The sequence below is a fragment of the Columba livia genome, chromosome 1 (genome assembly GCF_036013475.1).
Source record: "Columba livia isolate bColLiv1 breed racing homer chromosome 1, bColLiv1.pat.W.v2, whole genome shotgun sequence".
In the NCBI taxonomy this organism is placed as follows: domain Eukaryota; kingdom Metazoa; phylum Chordata; class Aves; order Columbiformes; family Columbidae; genus Columba; species Columba livia.
In genome coordinates, this window is record NC_088602.1 from 87,159,599 (window position 1) to 87,184,757 (window position 25,159).

The window sequence follows — 25,159 nt, forward strand, 5'->3', positions numbered from 1 at the left end:
GAAATGGCCTCAAGCTGCATCGGGGAAGGTTCAGATTGGATGTTAGGAAAAATTTATTCCCTGGAAGGGTTGTCAGGCATTGGAACAGGCTGCCCAGGGAGGTGGTGGAGTCACCATCCCTGGAGGTGTTTAAAAGGCATTTAGATGATATTCTTAGGGACATGGTTTAGTGCTAGAGTTAGATCCTGAGGATCTCTTCCAACTGAAACGGTTCTATGATTCTATGTTTTAGTACATTTGACAGCTTGTGTAGTCAGGAGTCCTGTCACATCAGTTCAACAGGCTTAATGGAGCCACAGAGCACTCTGGTGTCTCTGTCTCTTCCTTTTACTTCTTGAACCCTATTGGAGACTTAAACTGACAGTAGGATTCCACAGTGTTTATGTACTTTATCCTTGTTCTCTATTGGGGTTTCTTTTGATGATAAGAGTGGTTCTTCAGGACAGGAAGAGATTATCAGGTTTGATATCGATTCGGCACAGTTAACCCTGCCTTTTATCTGCAGTAAATGCTAGATGGGCATGAACTGTAGGGAACCCAGAGCTATTTATAAGGATTTCTTCCTATAAAGTATCTTTGTATTACATTATGCTTAGTTTTCCTTATATTAAGTATGCAAAATAAATCAAAATGACATGAAAAATAAAGATACCATAGTAAATATTATTTACTAATTAATTTCATCAATTGCTTATGGAAGTTAAATGTACAAATGTATGAATCTCAGTGAATTACAGCTTGATTTGTACATACAATAACATTGAGTGCCTTTCAAAGTTAGACTTTTCCTATGCAAATGTTTACATTTCTGTATAGTACTTTTTGTCTTTTTAGCTGAGACATAATTATTGTGAAAAATTTATGCTAGTGATATAAAGGAATCTTAACAAGCATAATACAGGTCTGACTAAAAGAAGAAAAATCCTAATGAGAGACCACATTATGTCTTGGATTCCGCAAATTATTCACTGTAATGATTAGCATTAGAGAAAGAAAAAACATTATTTTGACATGCTCAATATGCTGGATCAACTTTCTTCATAGTATTACTCTTGGTTAGAATGCACTGATGGCATTACTAAGTTGGAAAGGATTTAAACAAGCCAGTAATGATCAGCAGTGATTGTGGCTGTGATCAAGTGGCTCTCAAGTTGCCTTTCAAGTTTTCCTTTCATTGTGTTGAAACTGTCATTAACACTGTCAGAAGTATTCACAGCACTTAATTGTGTACTCCTAGGTGTACACATTGTGTAAGATGCTGATTTCTCTGATTGCTGTGCATCACTAAGTGCAAATTCTTTTGTAGAATACTTCTTTTACTGGGGAAAATTTATTAAGCCATGTTCTATGGAAAAGTTTCTGGTTTTCCATATAGTACCTGGTAAGCATGCTAACTTACGATCTTTTGTAGCTGCAATTACCAGTTTTCACTTCACTTTATTTCTATTAAAACTCCCAAGTTTCAATATTGATGCTGAAGTTATTAGATATGATGGATGGTCCAAAAATACCTGTTTCCTCAATGTACACAAAGACTAGTGTTTGAGGATATAATGAACTATCACAAATATAGAAGCACAGGATCATTTTGGTTGGAAGAAGCCCTCAGGATCATTAAGTCCAACCATTAACCTAACTCTGGCACTAAACCATATCCCTAAAAACATATTGCATTCAGTAATTGCATTCATTTTTGCATGAGGTCAGCCATATGAGTGGCTGACAAATATGATTTCTTAGAAAATAATTTCTAAACAAACCCATTTAAATAAAGTGTCTTCCAAAAATGAGAAGTTTTGCTTCCTCCTGGTTTTTACCCAAACCTGAATTTTATTGTTATATTCCTTATTAGTAAAGTGCCAACATTCAGTGGTACCAAAAAAAATTGTGTAGCATGTGCAATATAGTCTTTACCTGTAAAGAAACCTGTGCAGTATTTATTATACTACTGTATTGCTTATCAGAAACACTTCTTTTCTTTTTTTTTTCTTTTCTTCCCCCATCACGATGTGAAATCAACCTCATTTCTATTACAGTATTGAACTTTGTTTCCTGAATCAATTAGTCTTTTAGGCGCTCCACTTCGTTTTATGTTAGCTGTATTGCACTACAGTTAATGAAGATGCTTTGGATTAATGATATTTCATTTTATATCTTTGCAAAAATATACAGTATTTCTTAAAAGGTTGAACAAGCTACAAATTCTATTTACCTTCAAGGAAGCAAGGCTATGAGTCCATGTAAATAATACTACTGTGTGCAAGATGTCAAAAATACGATGAAAAATGTCACAAATATTTCAGCTACCACTGCTATCATAAATTATAATAAATGCAGACAGTTCATACCTTGGATTCTGTCTCTGTTGAAAGAAATAAGTGTATTAACATCATGTCTCTACTCAGAGAATCATAGAATGGTTGAGGTTGGAAGAGATTGCCTCTTGTTCTGTCCCTGGACATCACTGAAAAGAGTCTGGCTTTGTCTTCTTTACACCCTCCCTTCAGCTATTATTCATGGGGTCCAGCCCTATCTTGTTGTCACAGCCAGAAAAAAAAATAGATAGACACAATCATAAGACCTAAGAAAGAGACAAATGATAGGAAAAACAATCAAGAGAAGTGAAATGTTGAAATACTATGGAAAATTTTGCATCTCTTCTATTAAAATGCTGTTGGCCTTAGTTACATTTCTTCCTGTCAAATTTATAGCTTAAAATGAAAAAGCAAATATGGAAAAGTCAATCTTTAGCATCATGAAAAAGATGTCATAATTTTGACCTGACTTTGGAGATAATGAATGCCACTTGTAAGATCTAAAAATTATTTTGACAGCCTAGTGGACTTTGCATATGCAAAAAAATTTGGTATGCCACTACAGTGATTAAAAGGGGATAAGAATGTTTGGAGTAAAAGATGAGGTTTGTCACATAGAGTCATTTTGCAAAAAACATTTCACCAAAACTCCCTGGACTGAAGCAGAGATGAATGCATCTTTGTTGACATATTCTGATGTTGCAATTAATGTGTCAAAATGGGTAAAATTATACTTTATTCACCTGTATAGTAAGTCCATCTATTCTTTAGCCCATAAGGGTGTAATCATACAGAAACTTCAGCTTTAAAACTTTTGGCCTATATATGTTAATGTCTTGTTAAAATGCGATATTCATGTTAGGAATTTCTCTAAATTTTGGGGTAGGTAGATTTTTAATAACATATTGGCTGTTTGAAGAGAAAAAATAAAATTTTGAATGAATATATTAATAAAATGTTTTAGGTTTTATTCCTCTTCTAATAATTTACTCATTTTAATAATATTTTCTTACTGATCTAATTTTTCACATATACAATCGGGAAAGTTAAAGGTTAAAAAAAAAAAAAAAGAAAACAAAAAAAAAACCCAAGAAAGAGTTTTCTGATGTGTCCTTGAAGATGTTTGTATGTCATGAGATAGTCTGACAGACTAAAAGTATAAAATGTTTACATTGCTAATTAATGTGTAAATTTCAAACTGGCTTTCATAGTTACAAAATTCAACGGATTTTTGCAACTTATTATCTATTATGTTAAGTGTAATTTATATTATACAATGATGACCTGTAAATGAAAAAAAGGCAACATGGCCTTTGGCCTTTGTACCTCCAAGATAGGTTCAGCAGAGCAGAATCAACACATCTGAGAATTATGAGGAAAATAATCAGGTAGTATGATAAGTATGATGTGATGTTGAAACTTTGAAACTTGAACAAAACAAAATATCTTAAAATGAGATTTGTAACCTCAATATTTCTTTTCTCCATTAACTTCCCTTAACTGCAGAATACTTGGCATTACTTGAAATTGGTATCTCCAAAGAGTCTTCAGTTGTGTCAGAACATCCTGAAGTCACTAGGTTAGCTCGTGCTTGAAGGAGGGACCTCCAGTATTGTTTACTGTAAGCGTGAGGCATGTAGCTTTGGTTGCAATATCTGAGGCCAGGCGCCTCTGCACCACTGAGCCCACCCCTCAGCTGCTGTTGCCACACGCACTGGGAGCAGCATAGGACTAAAGTGAAGAGGGAAATACTGGTTGAATTTGAGTACGTTGTACTGGAGATCTGAGAGATGTAGGGTATAGGTTTGGGGTACCAGATGTTGGAAATGGAGTTGAATATACAGGGTAATTGTAGCAATGCTGTTTGGATTTTTGGTATGTTCCTTAAAATTTCTTAGAGATTTTGTTGTTGTTTTTCTGAACAGTACTGTGTGCAAAAACTTAAGAGATAATGAGGTGGATAATTCACTGCTCTATAAAGGAACAACAATTATGATTCAGGAATACAGGAGAGGGAGAGATTGAGATTAGGGAATGGAGGGAAGATGTTAATAGGAGGCACATTGTGGAGATAAAGATGACAGATAGGAAAATATGGAAGGTAAAGACATGAAGCAGGATTTTGTTCTGAAAAATGTGACAAGTAGTATAGGAAGAGAGATGTAGGTTAGGATCCTGGTTTGAAAAAGGCATTGCAGTTTTTCACTTTTGGCTATAAGAGAATTATGTGATCTGATATATGGTGTTAGAAGTCTGGCCATCCTAAATTATTCCGGTAATTCTGTCCAGGAGTGTTGACTTTTTGATACAGACTGGTGCCATATGAAAATAATGTATCAGTAATTGGCATCATCTGATATTGTTATTACTAAAATCAAAATTACTGGTAGTGTGAGAGACCCATAGGGGGAGTCTTCCTGTTCTAGTTCTGATGGTCAGTGTTCTTAGTGATTTACTGACGTAAAAAATGACAGATGTATGCGGAGAGTTTCTTTTGAACATCACTGTTGACATGCTTATTTTACCTACCTATGATTTCTTTATAATTTCTTCTCATATTTTACACAAGTTTCAATAATTTTAGACCTGTTTGTCCATTCAAAACAGATATTTCTATGAAACCAAAATTCCTTGGTTTTTTTGTTTGTTTTGTGGGGTTTGTGTTTGTTTTTTTTGTTGTTCTTGTTTTCTTTTTTTTTTTTTTTCGTTTTGTTTTGGGGTGGTGGGTTTTTTTTGTATTTTTAATACAATTCCTTAATGTCAAGTAGAATTCAAAAGTAAATATATAAAATGAATTTCTGTGACTCTGGCAGCAGCAAGCACCCAAACTATGCATGTGTTTGTTGCCCACCATTTGTTAAGGTTGAAGGTGCCATTATCAACTACATGCTTGGCATCCAGCAGAAAGATACCTTATCTTCATGATAACTATTTTTTTGTCTATGTTTATGGAAATGTGGAAATTAGTGTGGTGTTTGCATGTTAAAAATAATGTAATAGTCAAGGTTATCAGCGATTAGCAGTGCTTGCTGGTAAGAGAGGACTCTTACACTTGCATAGACTGTATAATTAGTAGCTAGTTTGTTATACTATTGAATATCAATGTTTTAATGTAGTGCATTTTGAGAGGAACCAAGAGAATGGGGCAGTGGAAAGGAAATATTACTGAGAGTGGTGTTTCCTGACACTGTGAAAGAAACACATACCTCTGCAAAATTGCTGATGTCAAACTTTCAAAATTATAAGTTGCATTCTGAAAATGAATTCTGCTTTTAGCTAATAATAATGGCAATTTAAAAGCTAGTGTATACGTTTTGTTTGCTTTTCTATTTGGAAACGTCACATGCAGATTTTGCGTGTTTTTCCTTGCAGCTGCATGATCATGATAGTAGCAACGATGTCAAAGTTAGTAACCCTGAGGCTCTGGAGGTCCTACCTTCCTTTTAAGGATGATTATATGTTAAAATCTAATCGCCTGGCCTCATTTGTTAAGTCTTCCACTTTATCTCCAAGGAAAAGCTATTCCTTCCAAAATATTAACTATTGTGAAACAGGTATATGGGAGAAAATACAAGAGAAAGATAGAAGTCTGTTAACCAAATTGTGGCAGATTTTCTAAAAATTAAGGTACTTGTACAGGATGGATGGCAAGGAAAGTACTAGATTTGCTTGAGGATGTGGTTTATTAAAGCCTTTGATGATGGGAAACTTATGCCAGTATTAACCACCTAAGAGAGAGTCTTCCAATAATTTACTGCATGAAATGTCCCAGCATCTTAGACCTGACAATCTGTCATATATTTTCATTGTATGATCAGGGAAAACAAATTGTTTGAGGAACAAATAACAAAAAGTTTGAAAACTTATGTCTAGTTTGCTATTAGAGCTGGCTGGACATGTGCTGAATCAGGTAATTTGCCATATCCAATTTTGTGTGTAATGTCAAACATACACCAGAGCTGGATCTTTGAAGCTGTTAATTGAATTGCCTTCTGCAGGAGACAGATGATGTATTAGTCTGTTCTTGAGTCACTGTTCTCAGACATTATACCTAATAAGGTATAAATATATAAATGCTAGAGACAGTTTTCAAGTCAGAGTTTGCTTTCCTTACTTAGAATTGTTATGGAGGTTATCCAGAACCACTTCTTGTAATTAGAGTGCTGACCTGCCAGTCTCTTGTTTGGGAAAATGAACAGCTTGAGTTTAGCTGATGCTTGTACCATAATATTAAGTATTCTAGAATGCTTTAGTTGCTTATAGAATCCTACTCTCATAGAATAGATTCATTTAATTTTGTACCTTTGTAATAAAGTCTTTGTTCCTTCTAGGCATTTTTTTAATTTGGATTGTCTCATCTCTCAAAAATAATACACCATCTCTCACCACTCAAGCTTATAACAGTACTTATGAACTTTACTGAATCCTGGGCTGCATAAAAAGAAGCATGGCAACCAGGTCAGGGGAGGTGATTCTACCTGCCTTTTGTGAGGTGCCATCTGGAGTACTACGTCCAGCTTTGGGGTCCCCATCACCAGACAAACATGGACCTGTTAGAGTGAGTCCAGAGAGGGCCACAAAAATGATCAGGTGGCTGGAACACCTTCTGTATGAAGAAAGGCTGAGGGGGTTGAGGTTGTGCAGCCTGGAGAAAAGAAGGCTCCAGAGTCTTTACTGTGGCCTTTCAAGATATTAAGGTGGCTTATAAGAAAGATGGAAAGAGACTTTTTACCAGGGTCTGTAGTGACAGGACAAGAGGCAACGGTTTTAAAGAGGGTCATTTCAGAATAGATATAAAGAAGAAGATTTTTGCAATGAGGGTGGTGATACAGTGGAACAGAAGTGTAGATTCCCCATCCCTGGAAGTGTTCAAGGCCAGGTTGGACAGGACTTTGAGCAACCTGATCTAGTGGAAGATGCTCCTACACATGGCAGAGGGGCTGGACTAGGTGATCTTTAAAGGTCCCTTCCAATGAAAACCATTCTATGATTTATTGCATTTCTATACTAACATGAACAGTAGCTTTTGTACTTCTTTGCCATCATTTTTTTGTGTGTTTTGTTGTTGTTGTTTTTGTTTTGTTTTATTTTTCACTAGAGCATCATAAGGTTCAGATATAATAAATATCATCAGGGTTGATTAAAAATAAATAAATAAATAAATAAATGGAGTGTATTCAAGCTCCTAGTTCTGTATTTAAGTATTTAGAAGTCTGGTATGTTGTCTTAACTGGCTCTACTTTATGTACAAAAGCTTAAAAAGAACAGTTCATTTACACCCTGAATTGATTTTTTGTCAGGCGTAAATTAATCCTGAGTTACATAAAAGCTAAGCAGAGCATATTTTGATTTTTTTAATGGTTTTAACTTTCTCACTTTTCTGCATGGAAGTTTTTTCTTTTTATACAGTGCATATATTGCATGTAAGTATTTTTAACACATCTTAACATATGAGAAGCTCCACCTTCTCATTTCTGCTTGGTTATATTTCATTTTCAGATGATAGAATTTATTGATAAATGTTCTGTTTATTAACTTCATTTTTTTTCTTAGTAATTCTAGAAAATCAGAGGGATCAGGTTTTGTAGACATATGAAATAGTCAGCCTTATGTTTTCAAAGTCTTGGATTTAAGATTTGTTATTTTTTCATGCTGTATTTTACATTAAATATATTTTGTGTTTCAGTTTGACAACTACTAGTTGTTACCATGTAGACATACTATACTACACTTAGTGATGAAGACCATACAAGGAAAAAACAAAATATTTTTATAAACCAGTTATTCACTTCCAACTATTATATATTTTTTATTATTTTATAACTTCTTTTTGTACTGTAAAAATATTTCCAGAGTAATTTTCTTCATGTGAAATACCAGTCTAGAAATCTTAACCTATTGCTGACTAGGAAATCAAAAATCATCTGACTTAAGATAATTTGCCTCAATCAAGCCACTAGCATAGTCATCCTGCATCCTCTTCTTTTTATTATACTGGAGCTTTCAACTGCTGGGGAAATTACTCCAAAGCCTTCTACCCTGAGTTTTTGAGAGGAAAAATGTGAAGCTCTTTTGTTTACAAATGCTTTACATGTGGGTGTTGTTAATTTTGGGATATATCTTCATTTGATGGACTTTTAGTCCTGTTTGTGGTTTAGGATGTTAAAACTGTCTGTTAGTATATGTAGTCATTTATAGATGGTAGTCCATAACTCACCTATCACTTTAAAATATAAATAGACACTATAGGCATCCTAGATCTACCTTCAGAAAAGAAAACAGTCTGAACTGAAAGTCCCTGTTCTCCTAAATGCTTGTGCCTGCGTTATAGAAGTCTACACTACTTTTTCAGTCCTAAGACTTTTAAAATAGGATACAAGTTTGCCACATGTGTGTTTAAATCAACAGAGAGCATCAAACTTCATGGTGTCACCTAGGAAGGAAAGTTAGGTTCAGGCAGAACATCTTTCTCTCTTCCACACTCGTGGCAGTGTTACATTAATGGATTGAAGCTAGTCTGAGAAACTGTGCGTTGGAAGACAGTGCTTATCTAAAAATTGTTGTGAAATAACCACATTTGTGTCTCATGAATACTCTGATGAGATTTCTGATCCATGTGTTGAACACATGAGGTGTAAAAACTGCCAGGCAGAAATCAGTTTGTGCAGTTTTCCTTTGAGTGGTTCTCACCACTATCTCCATTTCCAGAGGAAAAGCCAAGGCTCTGACTCGTGGTATTCTGAGGTTCCTGACCATTCTTAACCATAAAACAAGCATATGCAGTTTGCATTTTTCTTCACAGAGCTCCGCTAGTCTGAGGTGTCCTGTCCACATCAGTGGATCCTTTGGTAGTCAATTTTTGCTTTAAGATGTTTAGAGGATTAATATGTGCATCTTTTTAAAGGTATAAGAGAAACAAGGAGCACCAGAATTACTTCTTTAAACATATGGAAAAGAAAGATGAGCTCCTATATCTAGTAAATAAATGCATAGGTAGACATACTTATTTGGATGGATCCACAGTTTTCAGTCAAAGCCTGTATGCATGCATGCAACAGCAGCAGCATAATGTCACCATAAAGCTCTGCTTTTTGACAAAGGCAAACACAGAAAGAAGCTGAAAACATGCACTTCAGAAACAGGGATGTAGTTTTAAACCATTCTTGAAGCTAAATTTTACTGCTTTTTAAATATGCTCTGTTCAGGTCTCTGATATACCTATTAGCAATTTTCTAACTGAAAGCTAAAATATTTGTGAGAACACCAGAACAGAATTTCCAGAGACACATCTAAAAACATTTAGGAACTATTTATCAAAATAAAAATATACTCTTATATATTTTTAAATATTAAAAAGAGACATCATGACATGAGCTATAACTGACAATTCTCTTTTGGAATTAAAGTGTTAGAGAATTTCCCTGATTTCTGATAATATAAAGAATATTTTCTTAATACTTTTAAAATACAGTAAGAGTGGGATTAAAATTAAAAAAAATATATTTACAGATAAATATGTGATAGGCAAAAAATATTATTTACCAAGACATAAGTAGATGACCAGGGAAAGAGACCATTAAATTGTTCCTGCTATCCAGGGAAACAGAGGGTAGAACAGATAATTCTTGTCACTACTGGCAATGTGATCTGAAAATCATAGTTAGTTTGCAAACCAGCAATTTCGTCTGTATCAGACACAGTGTTTGGCTATATGTTTAACTTAGCCATTTATAGGTGGGTTTGTAAGGAAGACGCACCTTCTTTTTGCTTTTCTGTCACTGACTGATTTCATAAGCAACTGGTATAAAGGTTGTCCTACATAATGCACTGATACATTTTTTTCTGAAGTAGGTATAATATGTTGCAACATTTTAGGTATTCTTTTATTATTTTTTGTTTTAGGTTTATTCATACAACTAAACATCTCTCTTTAGAAAGATTTCATGAAACACAAACTAGTTCCAGTGAGAAATAGGTGCAGCTCTTACACATCTATGAAAATCTGGAGAGTCAATGTAATTTCTCCATAGCAAAAGATGACACTATAAAATCAGCAAATTAATAGCTTATATATATGTTTCATAGGTCACCTCCCTTTGTCATTCAAGCATCTGGCTGAAGAGTTGTTCATCCTCAGGAAGAAATATTCTTTGTAATTTCTGAGATAATGTCTTTTAAGTGTCTCATGTTTCCCAATGCTGAATATAATTAGGAGCTATTATCTTCATGAGATTTTCAGCTGAAACAGTTTCAGGAGAGGAGAAAGCTACCAAAATAAAGAAACTCAGAAACTCAGTGTTGAATACTGATATTTTTATGGTCCTTAATAAACTGATACAGCAATCAATTTAAACTTCTGTGTGAACATGAATGCTTAGATAGTGGTATGTGGCTTGTTTTACTAAAACAGTTAATATATTTGTGTATTACTTCCTTTTTCCAGATGCTCCAACATTTGTGTCAAATCAAACCATGTATTACTCTTGGGAAGGCAATCCAATCAATATAAGCTGTGAAGTGCTAGCAAATCCATCTGCCTCAGTTCAGTGGAGAAGGGGGAAATTAATTTTACCAGTAAAAAATACAACACATCTGAAGACCTACAGTACAGGAAGAAAGCTGATTCTAGAGGTAAGGCTTAAAACAGAAATCAATGCGGTGATGTTAATTAATTTCTTCCTCAGGTTGGCACCATTGCAAGTACTATAGAGTGCATTTAAGGATAAGACTTACAATTTAGTAAGTATGGCTCTTAAAAAAATAAACACACAAAAAAACCCCACCACCTCTCCTGCCCACGTTTATGAATTCGTTTATCTCCACATTTCTCTTGAGCAGTTAGAAAATAAACCTCATTTGTGTGACTTGTGCTCAGGTTTTCATCTGCAGTGAACAAATATGTAACTTGCATTTCTTGCAAGTAAATAAATACATATAAAAATAAATATAAAACTAAACCATCAGGTTAATTCTAAACATTGAAGTGACTACCTGGTAGGTGCGTGGTATATACAAAAATATTTCTATGGCTTCAGTCAAGAACAAAACAGAAGAGTAAAGTGATAATAACCTGCAGCTGTCTTTGATAGCAACTGTTACCTCATGGAGGCATTGCAAAAAGTAGAAGCTCCCTTCTGTTATCTAAAAGATACATATGTTATCTAAAAGGTACAAAATGTGAGAAAGGTAGGACGCAAAGAGTGGACCTTATGTATCCATTTACTTTATTACCTTAACTAAACTAAACTCAGCAATAGCGTATAGCAAATCATGGACTTTAATTAACTATTTCACAACAAATTGTTACCAGTGTCTCCAGTCCTGGTCTCACCTGTTACAAGGGTGACATACTGTCTTCCTCCACAAGTGGAAGACCTAGTATCAGGCTTGTATCTGAGCATGAGCTTCTCAGTTGCCATGGGAAAGAAAATTGGGAAGTTGCAGGAGTGAACAGAGTGGGGCACCTAGTTCAGATCCCAAGCAAGAGGTGTATGGTGCACTGAAAAAGAAAAAAAAGTTGTGGTGTTGTTTTGTTCTTTCCTAAAGTCCAGACAAGTAACCTCATTGCTTGTAGCAAAGGATATTTATTTAAAGAGATTCAGTCTTACTCTAGTTTGAAGGTCATCTTTATGTTTTTTTTTTCATTTTAAGTAAAGCTTAACAACACAAAATACGTTTTACAATATATGGTTCTCTGAGTGTTAACCTGAGTTTACAGTTGAGCCACATTCCTGACATCTTTTTTTCCCCAAATGTCTGGTGTGTTGTGCATCCTGCAAATAAGAAGTAAAATATTATTCTTGCATCATCTGTAGGAATCAGCAATTTTCAGACCTTCCATTGCTCATTTCAGTCAAAATAAAAGTTAGTGCAAATAACATCTGTGAAAAAATGCAAAATTTCTTATGTTTTTCCTTGTTTAAAAATGAAGTTGTAAAGATGTCACCACTTTCCATTTCCTCATTTGAATTTGAGAAAGAGGAGTTTAGCACAAAGAGTGTCTTTAGATCTATATTTGGAGAATATAATAGTGTCTAGGTTTTGATTGCAGGGTGACAAAAAAGACATGGCAGATGTATTGTTAACCCTCTCCCCTCCCTTCCCCCTTTTGCCCCTCCCTCTTCCCCCTTCTCTCTGAGGACAGGCGATTGGGAGGAAAGAAGGACAGGGAGAAGAGAGTTGGAAAAATTAAAAATGTTTTACTAATGCTACTAATAGAGAAAATAATACAAAATACACAAAACCCATCTTGAAAGTCCCGGCAACTGCTCTGGCAGATGTAGGGCGAGCACCCAGAAGGCCTGCACTGGATTATGCAGCCAACCGGAACTGGATTCAGTCTGTCACTAGGCCTCAGCTCACAGGGACAAATATCAAGGTCCTCTCCTAATGTCACCCATAAGGAAAAGGGCCAAGATCCTTGTGATCTCCCACTTTTATATGAAGTATCACGTGAATGGGATAGAATACTTAGTTGGTCAGTTTCAGTTCACTACTTCCGTTGTCCCTTTCGCGGGATGTACATCCATATTAATGAGTGACCCCGCATTCCATTTCTATGTCTACCAGAACATGTATCTAGCTTTTCAGGAAAATGCAGTTAGTAAGAAGACTTTAGCTGACAGAAAAATTTACTAGAAGAGAAAACTTGTTTTTAACGAAACCAGGACAAATAGATAGGTTGAAGTAAGAACACATCTGCATATTGCTTAAGGAAAACATATTTGCATTTCTGAATTTTTTTTGAAAATAACTTTGATGTTTGATTAGAAACTAATATTTACAAACTGTATTCATTTTTAAAGATTGCTCCCACATCTGACAGTGATTTTGGACGGTATAATTGTACAGCCACAAACAGAATAGGAACGAGATACCAGGAATATACACTTGGTCAAGCTGGTGAGTTAAAAGAAATGTTCCCTTTTCTTTAAATACTTTTCTGTTTTAATCAAAATTAAGTTGACACTTTTCTCTGTTTATTCTATTTCAATGGATATTTGCAATTAATTTTAATTCTCTAAAATTTGAATTGTAATATAAAGTGAAATAAACCTGTTCCCTCAGAATAGGAATTTCCTTTGGATTTAATCTTAAGACCTTCTGAAATTTGGAAAAAATGAATTAGTCTGAATTTTTTTCCTTTGCCCTTGTTACATCCTGTGTTTATAAGTGCATTTTAATTATTTCAGTGAAGAGGCATATGGTTTGCAGGCAGTAAAAATAAGAAAGAATTAGGAAAGTATTTTTCTCTTTTCTCCCTGTTATTTTCTTGATAAAGCAAGAACGTCGAAAGACTGAAATAGTTCAGTAAAGAATTTTGATCTTCATTTGCACTTTTATTTATTTGAATAATTGAATTAAACCTGGAGTGCTAGATTGAATTAATTTAAATCTGAAATGTTCTACAACCAGTTTTTACAGAATTTCTGAGTATTTTTAGGTCCATCTATTGTTGTTTTGCAAGTATAAAAATATGACTGTGTGTTTGTTTTTTGGCAGAAATAAGTATTAACTGAGAGTAAATGAGGGTTTCTTAGCATTTCTTTCAATTAAATTTTCTTGTGGAATGGACTAGTGCTTGTTCAGCAAGCTTTTGAGCTGCCAACATTTGCATCTACATACTTAGATGATGCAAATTGTTCCTGCTTTAATGATGTCTATGGAATTATAATGCAGTTTACAGTAACAAAGGTACAGCTATACTCAAATTTATACACCCCTTGTGATGCATTGCTATGGACCATTTTCATCACGTAATACTCAGGTCATGCCATACTCCCAGAACAGGAAAGGGAAGAAGAAATCCCACTTGCATCCCTGTGGTGTCTTACCTCTCAGGACAGAAAAAGATGAGAAAATAGAGCAATTAGGTCAATGAAAACAGAGGAACTCAGGTTGTGATTATCAGTGTGCACTGTTATTTCATAAAGATGTATATACATATGAGAGCATTTCATCAGATATTCTGTATCTGCTGATTTTTCTCTTAGATTTGCAAAACAGTGTCCCATCACAATGTATGATACTGCCTAAAAATTATTTTAGCTATGTATTTCTCTCCTGTTTTTATAAATAAATAATTCATTTTAATACAAAGTAATTCACATTATTAATTGGAAACATGGTCTTTTGATTATGCATTGTATTTCAGCAAATTCTCACCTGTGAGCCCCTGGAAATGTGAGTGAGAGTACATAACTCCATACAAGCTATAATTCTGTTTTGGCCTTCTAATACAATTATATCAGAGCTGTTACTGATACCAGTTTTTCAAACAGCTTACTACTGTCTGTTTTTGCAACAGTTTGCTTAAAGATTTTCAGTCAATTCTTCAGAAAACTTGATGAACACTTAAAAAAAATGGAGTTATAAACATAAAAAAGGTAAATCAGGGTGTATTTAATAAATAATGAATGAAGAATTATAGGAAGTTATTATGTGAAGCATAAGCTATATATGGACATTCTATATAATGATATGAAATGTAGAAAATAGAACAAACTCAAATTTTGCAGTAATGATAACAATGAACAGGTATCCTTAACGTAGTGTAGTGTATCTGTAGTGTAGTATTACACTGGGTTTGGGCGTGTCAGGGCTCCATTATGCTAGGCACTACTTACAGTAGTGTAATGCATAATATTCAGTATCCTGAAAAGACTACATTTTTAACATTTGCATCTAAATAGACTTTAAAAAACGAACAAACAAAAAGCAGCAAATGACATGTAGCTTAATGTTACAGTTTTTGCACTCAAACTAGCATCAGCTGGAAACGAAAAACAATTGGGGAGATGGAGGATAAACATATCATAGTAATTACAGCTTAAAAATGTCAAATGCAACTTTCTTTCTAGTTTTACTACTTCTGTTGCTTTACATTGGTATTGTAGATTAGGAGGTCCTAATGATTGATATTTTCCATATTAAAGCCTACACAATTCTTTGTGCATTTTTTTTCTGTCTTTGGTTGTAAATAATAACACTGGGGCATAGCAAACTTTCACAGTGGCTCTATCCAGAAAAAATAAATAATATTTCTAGTTGGGAGACAGTATTAAGCAAAGTATGCTTCTAGGGTAAATTTTACAAATAACGATCATTTTACTGAGTAGTTGTCTCTTAAAATTCTGCAGAAATGATTTGTTGCTTCATGTTTTGTTCTATTTTTCCACTTTGCTGCTTTTTAACGAAATTAAACTACCTTTTTTTTTTAATTTACTGCAAATTAAAAAGTGATCATACTATCACAATCCCATTATGTTTACTTGTGTTTACCTCCTTAAGAAATTAGACTTATTGATGATAGAAAAACACTTCTTTCAGAATTTATATGCAATTTGCAACCATACAGTTTTGTATGACACGAAAACTGTAGCTGTTCACTCAAATTATACAGAGCTACTGAATCAGCCTGAATTGCAGACACTTTCATTTAAAGCTTTCAAAACAATTGAAGAACTGCAACCTATTTAAGGTTTCACACTGAAAGGTGCTGGCCATTACTATAAATGCTGAGCAACTTGAGTGCTTATTGAAAGCTTTATCAGCTGTGCTCACCACCATACTTGTGATGATGAACTATTAAAAATGCCACATAGTTGACAGTTGCCTTTTTCATTGCTTCAGCATTTAAAATGCTGTGTGAGTAACACATAGAATGTGAAAAGGACCACAGTCTTTTTTGTTTCTTGCCACTGCAAAACAATTACTTCACGTCACAACCACAACTTTTATTTTAGAAGGCTGATTATACTCTGTTTTTTTCTCTATGACAGGCTTAGGCTTTGGCCTGGCAGGTTGTCCCAATGGCTTTCAGAGCCTGAGGTGAGCAGAGATATTCCTAGATTTTCCCAGATCTAGTTTAGTCATAATTTATATGAAATATCTATATGCAGGGAGATTATATTAACTAGCAAAGCATTTTTTTCTTTTTCTTCAGATCTCAGTATCATTATTTCAAAATTGTTTCTATAGATAGTTAGAAAATTGTACAGCCATCAGTAATCTAGAGTATGCTCTTGGAATAGATAATTTGTTATCTTAAGATGATGAATGTTAAGGTCATGACACAGAGAGCTAAACTGGATTTTTCAAGTGTTTTGGTTTTTTTCAAATATTAATGTGTATTTTGTACATAACAGTGTACAGCTGGACTGAATCCAGAGCCCCTAAAAAGTAAACCATGGTTCACCTCTAAGACTCTCATGGCCTTACTCATCCTAGACTTCCCTTTCGCCTTCTTTCTTCTATTCTGAGACTACAAGGAGTAAAAAGGTCAGAATAAGTAGTCTGATTTACCTTTTTGCCTCATTCTTTCTTTCAGTTTTTACACACAGAAGAACACTTTCATTTTTGATGGAAGTTGAGATTCTGATCTCAACACGTAATGCCTGGAACTGCAGCTCAACACAAAGACTTATAGTGACTCTGTTAACAGGAACAACTGCTGGCAGAAACTATACTAATAGACAGTGAACATAGTTAACAAATTAGCTACATCATGCAATCCTGATGATGAATTTTAAACTTCCCTTGCCAAATCATCTCTGTTACATGTTTCATACAGTATACTATAGAACATCAAAGACATTACAGCATATACAGGTGGTACCATGTAAGAATACTTAAAAAATGAGAGATGCTACGTCTGTTTCCTTTCTACAGCAATATTATAGGGAATTTAAAAGCGAAATTAAAATATATTCTATGATCTAATTAGATATTGAGATTTCCCATGCCACTTTATTTAATTACACGGCTTTTAAGCATCCTGTATACACAGAAAGTGAAGTTGCGGAATAATGACATCAAAAGCAAATGAAGAAAAGGGAAAGACAGTAATTGGGCTTCACAGAAATTGCATCCTCTAACCTATTTTACAGAATCAAATAATACTTAAAATATTATAAGATTGATCAATCACTGATGAGGACTACATCAAATTTAACAGTTTACTAGTCTGGATTTCTGGTGCTGACACTTTAGTGCTGGTTAATGAATGTTCTTCCTTTTTTTCTCCAAATATCAGTGTTTTCACATAAGCAAAATAAATTCAAAGAAGCAAGGCTTAACTTTCCCTGAAGAATAATGTAATAAAAAAGATAATCGTGTTTTTTTCCAAGATAGCATTATAGGATCTTACTGAGATTTTTTTTTAGGCTTGTTGGGTTGCTTTCTCTGTATAACTTTTCCCTTGCTGCAGCCAAAATCCCATTGACCTCCACAAAAATATGAGCAGATCTAAAATTTAGATCTCTGTCCTAAAACTTGCCATTCACATCCATAGCAGCATCAGCTAGAGGATTTTTATTTTAAAAACAAGCAAACAAAACCAAGCATATTTTCAATAAACATGTGTGAAACCATCAACATGGCAACAGTGTTTTGCTTTGCATGTGTGTATCTTATTTTCACTTAAAATTTATGCATTTATTTGCTAGCTGTGGTCTGTTTCCTAATTATTTCACTATTTTTCCAGAGCTCCCAATGATTTGGTAAAAAAAATCTGTTGTAGTTTTCCCCAAGTGAGGACATCAAGGCAAGACTAAGCCTAACCTGTAGATTTAATATTGAATTTTTTTCCCTGCCATCGTCCTGATACTACTTATATTCAGCATTTAGACATAGCTACTTTTAGTCAATATATATGCCAGATATACAGAGACAGAAAAAGCTGCAGAACTGCACTAGGAACATATTGTCAGGAGATAGGAGACAAAAGTTAACTGGAAGATAAATCTCTGACCCCACTACCTGCTCTCACACTATCACTTCCTTTTCTCCATTTACAACAGGACTGGTAAACTCTCAGAAGGAAAATTATTTTCTTCCATAAAACTATCAAACAAAATAGCTTGAAAGGAAAATTCCCAGTGATAAATGGTGGTCATCTATTGAACAGGTTGAGTAATAGTAGTAATAGACTTGAAAGAACATTTACATATCAGTGGAGATAAATCTGTGTGTACTTCTCTATCAGCTGCAATAATGTTTTTGGAACCAAACCAATACTACTTAATTCAGACCAATGTATCACAAAGTTCATTTGTGCTAACCAGCTCGAAATGCTGAGTACAAAATACATCAAGTACAGTTTTACAGTTACTATTCGGGGAGGTGAGACACTGGAACAGGCTGCCCAGAGAAGCTGTGGATGCCCCATCCCTGGAAGTGTTCGAGGCAAGGCTGATTGGGGCTTTGAACAACCTGGTCTAGTGGAAGGTGTGCGTGCCCATGGCAGGGGGGCTGGAACTAGATGATCTTTAAGGTCCCTTCCAACCCAAACCATTCTATGATTCTGTGATCTTTTTTAAAAAAAACCCTTCTTTTAAGGAACTCTTTAATATCATATGTGAATACAGTCACATACTGAACAGAGGACTAGACACTGTGGCAAGAAGATTAAATTGACTAAGTGTCTGACACTTGTGGTTTTTAATGCCTCATGTTAATTTAAAGGCTGAACTTTTGGTAAATTATCCCTTGTTCTGACATCAGATGACAACAAAGATATAAGTGGAACTTCTAAGAAAATCTAGCAGAATTTGTTCTATCACTAAGTGATCTTTAGATCATAGAAAAGAAATTCCCTATTTTTTTCCATTATATAGTCCTTCAACTTATATCCGTAACAGTATATGAAAGAGTAATCACCGCCCATCGCTAAACTCCTCTACAATTCACTTGGTTGGTTGGTTGGTTTTAAAGGAAAAAGAACAAGAACCATCCAGAGTTCTGTCCTTCCAGACAGACTTCAGAGTACACACCTTGGCAAGTTATTCTTCACCCTGCTAAACACTGAGGCAAAAGCCTTGCAATTCTAACACAGAAATTCTGACAATGCCCCAAATAATTTCGGCTGACAGGGGACAACTCAAATGCTAGAATGTTTAGCTAGATCAGGAGTAGAGGGCTGTTTACCTTGCATGATCAAATTCATGCAAATTAGGGAACTACAGTATTAGATTCAGTTCATTATGCTGCTAATGATCTTCTTTGAGGAAAAAAATATAGATTTGCCTATTCTGAAAGAGTGAGTAGGTGTTTTTATTCTGTCTTAATGGACTGCTAGTATTTGTTTCTGGTTTTGACTAGGAATGTGTCTCCTGTTTTCTTTAGGTGATTCACTCTTTAGAACTGATGCAGTTCGACTCTGAAAACTGCATGAAACTTAACCTATATGTGTGGTTGCCTAAATTGTGAGGTGCATATTTAAAATGGTGTTGTGGATGTATTTCACGTTTAAATGAGTTTTAAATATATGGTGTTGTGCTAGTTGTGCAAAATATTTTACTGGATTTTCACAGGAGCTTCATTTTATGCTTATAATCAAATGGAATCGTATCTCCATTTGGCAGAAATTATCCTTGAATCTGCAGTAGAGAAGATAAGGTTCTTCCTGAAGGATGTCTTCTTGCCTGTGCCATGTTTATTATAGTTAATCATATGCAGACATAAAAACACAAGGAAAAGAGATTTCCTTAACATTTGAAAGTCAAGAACAGAGTGGATATGTGAAGAACGTGGTTTTGTTTCATACTATTGACCAAATAATTATTTTGATCCAAACTGAAGTAACAGTTAATTGCCATATAAAAAGAGCATACAAAACTAACATAAAAAGTCTGAGCATAATTAAATATTAATTCAAGCTTAAATATTTTTTGTTTCATTTTGCACTCTTTTAACAACAGAAGATGAATGAAAGTGTTTCAAAACTATTTGTGATGTTGTATGTATCCACAGCAGCTTTTAGCTTGAAATTAAATCCACAGTGTTCATCTTCAGCACTGCAGAGCTATATTCATCTTCCCAGGTGATTGGTATTCACGTCACTCAGACAGTGACATGCTGCTTTGCTTTGGCTGTCTTGGATTACTCTGCTGGCATTCTTATGTTGTATTTTTCCCACTCCTCTCGGAATAGTTATTTGATGCAGGGAGGGAAATAATCTGTACACAGAATGATGCTTACAGTACTGTTGCTAAGAGGGCAAAAAATATCGCGGTCAGGTATAATAAAAATCCTGAGTAGAGGGGTCACAAGCTGGTTCTAATCTTTATCCTCCTCTAATTTTGGGATCTGTCCTTGCTTAGCAAGCAACTCACATAACTAATTCTTTGTCTGTGTGATTAAAGAAAAAAATCTGTAATGTTTATGGAACTTTATTTTTTTTTTCTAAAACCCTTAACTTTTTGCTCAATTTAGGAAAATATTTAAAACCCAGGTCTGTGTTCCCCTGGATGTATAGCATACTGGTTACATTTGGCCACATTCTGTCTGACCATGAATCTTGAATTCCTTCTGCAATACAGGTTCACCAAAAAGGGTGAAAATTTCCTACAACGTCTCATATTCTGGTGAAAAAATGTTCCCTGGAATAAGAAAAGATTTGAGGTTTGCATCCCTCAAGCTGAGATTTTAATTCACTCATATCTTTAACATCAAGGATTCACATAGTTGTGTCTTTAAGTAGAAGACATTAGAATTGTTCTTCCACGTAAATAAATCTATGCTGGTTTAACCCAATGAGCACCAAGCATTGGAGGTTTCAGGAGACCTATATTCAGAAATGCTAACTGTAAGAATTCACTGAGGTATGATATTAGTATTAAGACACTCTGACAGCTGTTAGATAACCTCTAGAAAAAATTAGTTGCCTGATTATTAAAAGGTTATACAAATTAGCCCCTTCAGAGCAGCTTTGGCAGGTGTCCTTTTCCTGAGAATTCATGCCTGAGTATGTCCTGAAACCCGTTCTTTAATATTTCATAGGAATTTTTGGCTCGTTTTCATTCATGTACCAGTACTGGGTAAAGCTCTGATCGATTCTCTTTTTATTCCCAGCTGTCTGACAGCCCTTGAATAAAGACCACATGTTATGTAAATTGTTCAGTACCCACTAACAAAATGATAGGCTTTGGCTCAAATTCTTGCATGTCCTTATAAAAATATCTTCCATACGATGAAGACAAAAGAAATGTCAACCCTGTAAGCAGATATGCAAATAATTGTCTGCATCAGAAGAGAAGCTTTTAATGGTGTTTCAAATCCCTGGTCTTCTCTCCACAGAACTAAAATTCTTCCTAGTATTTTCCATACAATTTTTTGTAATTATAACACTTTAAAATGTTTGACAACTAGAAGAGTTAGTCTTTTGTGTTCTATGTGTTAGTTCAGTCATACATTGTAAAAGTAACATAATATTTCTGCTTTTAAAGATGCACTGAACCCAAGGTTAATATTTTGCTTTTGTTTCATATCTAGCTTCTCAACATCTACAGACACCTGCTTTATTTTCATAGTTCTTTTCTACTTTGAAAGATATGCACTTCCTTTTTATTTGAGAGAAAATGTTTCTTTCAATCTATTCTATTTCTTAAACTGAAAAGATAATAGAAACCTTCCATTAATATTCCTTGCTAGTAGCTTGGAAACCAGTCTTTCAAAAGAAGAAAAAGAGGATTCATATTTTCAGCTGTATTTCAGAGTTTCATGAAAATGGCCAAATTATTTCTACAGTTTTTTATCTTAATCTCATTTAGAATAATTCAGACTCTGAATGATCCATTTAGCCATAACTGTTGCTCTTGTTAAATTTGATCAAAAGTTTGTTATTCAGTTTTACAAAATTATACAGTAAACATCTTATATTTGCCTATCACAAAAATAGCTATTATAAAAAATCATATTAAAAAAGAAGAGCAGAAATGGAAAATGTTTTTGCATAGCTTTAGCATACAAGAAAATAAATGTGGTTTTCTTACAGCTCTGTATTAGAAAGCTTAAGTTGTGTAACATAACTACATCATATTAAATATTAATTTTTGTCTCTTCAAGATGCTAAGGAGACTTTTTGAGGAACATCATCAACTGTTTCAGTCTATCTAGTTGCTGCTGATTATTAATTGATATCTATACTTTTTTAGATGTGCCATCAAATCCTTATGGAGTACGAGTTTTAGAGTTGTCGCAAACCACTGCCAAAGTTTCATTCAATAAGCCAGATTCACATGGAGGTGTGCCCATTCATCATTACCAAGTGGATGTGAAAGAGATAGCCTCAGAAACCTGGAAAATAGTTCGTTCCCATGGAGTTCAAAGTAAGTACGCGAAAAATAAATGGAAGTATTTTAACTGAAAAGAATGTCAAGAGAAAAGAATGCAAGTGTATGTTACTGATCCTTTGTTTCTCCATTAGTCTTAGTCCAGTAGCTGTATCTTCAGTTAATGAAGTCAAATCTCTTTACACCAATTAGAAATCTTACTGTAATCTTGTACAAGTCAACTGTTACTTTTTTAGTTTTAAAAAAGTTTGCTGAACAAATTTACAATTATTTTGCTTTTTTCACTGGCCACTCAAGTAGATATGAAAAGTATTTTCACAGCTTGAAATTTCAAAGAAAATAGAAATCATGGAGGAGTCAGTTTGAGAGCATATATTATATATGCAGTTAACTTACAAAGTTTAAGTAAGCTTTTACATTATATTTAATCCTTGGCTTTAAATACAGATTTTGAGCTACTTAGTAACCTTTCTACCTATCTGTTAATATTCATTATGTCTGTTTCAAAAGCATATCTATATTGTGCAACAAACATTAAATGAATTTGTTAGATATTACATTTTTTATCTATCTACTCTATTAGTAGGGATGCTACAAATGGGGCCAGTTCCTTGCCAGATCTGTGCCTTCTTTGTGCTGCTCTAAAGGTAGAGAAGAGTTTATGCCTGCTCAAACAGGCAAGAGTTCTTTAAGTACATTCTCACGTGGCATGTTTATACAGAGTAATGCTAACAAAATACCTTCAACAGATAAGTAATCCCTTGCATCCATATTTACCCTTTGATATTTTTAACAGGTAGTGCAAGTTAAAGCAGCCCTAACAGTCTTCTGTTTTATACATCAGAAGGTGAATGGTTTTTCAGATATCAGCACAGTGATGGGAGAAAAAATGTAGCAAATGATCTAATGTGTGTTATCTCTTTCCCTTTCATATCCCATATCCACACACACAAATTCTGCACTAAGCAGAACATGTTCCAAATTACAGAGTTATTTCAAAGAAACCAGAATTATTTCAAAGAAGCATGCAGGGAACATATAGTTAACATATATTCAAAGAAACATAATGTATTTTTATGTTTTGTTTTTCTTAACCGAACACAGTAACTGTGTGTATAGAAGTAATACTGTAAATCATAATGTTATTCATTTTAGTCCAATATAGCTTGTGTTTTGTTCAGTACTAGAAGATCTAAAGAATGCAATATGTTTCCTCTACCTGCAGGTCATGCATATTAACGGACATTAGTGTACGTCTTCACTTGTTTTCATGTTATGTTTCAGATGAAGTTTGAGACTTTTTTCTCATAGCTACTTTCAATGAATAGGCAATAAATTTCCGTGATGAGAACTACGGTATACCGGTATACCAAATACTAAAAACTGAAGTGGCTAGTCTGTGAAGCAGGGTGCAATGTACTCAAATGAGAACAGACCTAGTGACTACAGAGCGCAGTCACACAGATTCCTAATTCAAATGTAAAGCCAGAACAACAAAAACAAAAGTCTTCAGCATTAACTTTGTAGAACAGTGTGTTTACCTTACTCCCCATAAAACTTTCTTTCCCATTATTTCTATTAATATGACGTTTATGAAAAGATTAGTTGATTACATTAGGAAAGATATATAACTTGACCGACCCTTCTTATTGGAATTTTATGGAGCTGCCTTCTTCAAAAGTTCACACTTTGATTTTGAAAAATTCTTTCAGCATTACATATTTTGAAGTTGTATACAGGTCATTTTGGAGATTTCTGTACAACGTGAGTTATCTTGGAATTGTTTTAGTACAATATCTGTGTGAATTATACGGAAAGTTATTCTGAAAACAGAGTGGCAGGTACAAATACCTGCAGTCCTTATTAAGACAGTATCACTGTGAAATAGATTGTGAGTATTTAAGATCTCTGCTGTTATCCCTACTAAAACCGAATATACACTTCTTTGAGAAAAAGCCTCTGTTAGTTCCTACAAGCTGTCACGTTATTTTCCCACATACTCCTTTTGTGCAATTTCCCTTATTTTTCTCAGTTTATACTCTTTCTTGCTTGGAAGTTTTTAGGAGGTTTACCTTCCTTCCAGCATACATTTTCATTTCGTTGTCTCCCAACTGTAATGCTAAGAGGTTTTGTTGAAAAAACAAAATAGTTTGCTCTGGTTTTGGACATCTTAAATGTACCTCTTAATAGCATGTATTATCAGAGACTATTCCAAGTGATGACAAAAACTTCTAAATATGAAAACAACCTGAAGAGTCACCTTCATCTGCAAATAAAAAGACTTAGTAAATAGATAAATATCAGGAAGGTAAACTTTACTGAGAGGACAGTGGGCAAGATTAAAAACGAATTCTAGATCCATAATTAATTCATTCTGTTCTGTGAAATATTTCTATTTGTATACCCCTGCATAGAAAGATTGAGACTGTATATCCTGTATTTCTCTAAATTTATCTCTGGACAACTTTAGAAGTCAAAAATTACTTTAGAATTTAAAACATTTGCTGAGCAGGAGGCATCTTTTTTTTTTTTTTTAAACTAAATTTTGTTGGTGCTTCACTATGTAAGTTGATAGCGAAATCAAAAGAGACCTGGTTGCATTTATCATACGTTCTTGCAGATATTCTATGAGCTAAAAACTTGTTCTATTTGTGAGGTACTGTAGGGCAAAACCAGAAAAACAAGATGTGTTACCAAAGCACAGACTGAACATCCCAGAGCCGAAAAAGTCTTCCCAGATGGAGGTGTCAAAAAACATTAGTGTCCTTTTTT

The 25,159-nt window shown here is 34.3% G+C and overlaps 1 protein-coding gene across 1 annotated transcript in view; it reads left to right on the forward strand.

The window, feature by feature from the left end:
- The window catches only part of NCAM2 (neural cell adhesion molecule 2), a 292,092-nt gene that overhangs the window by 204,879 nt on the left and 62,054 nt on the right, over positions 1–25,159 (forward strand). The window contains exons 10-12 of the mRNA XM_065065564.1: positions 10,759–10,946; positions 13,121–13,217; positions 22,250–22,423. Coding sequence (XP_064921636.1) covers positions 10,759–10,946; positions 13,121–13,217; positions 22,250–22,423 — 459 coding nt within the window. The remainder of the gene's footprint in view (positions 1–10,758; positions 10,947–13,120; positions 13,218–22,249; positions 22,424–25,159) is intronic.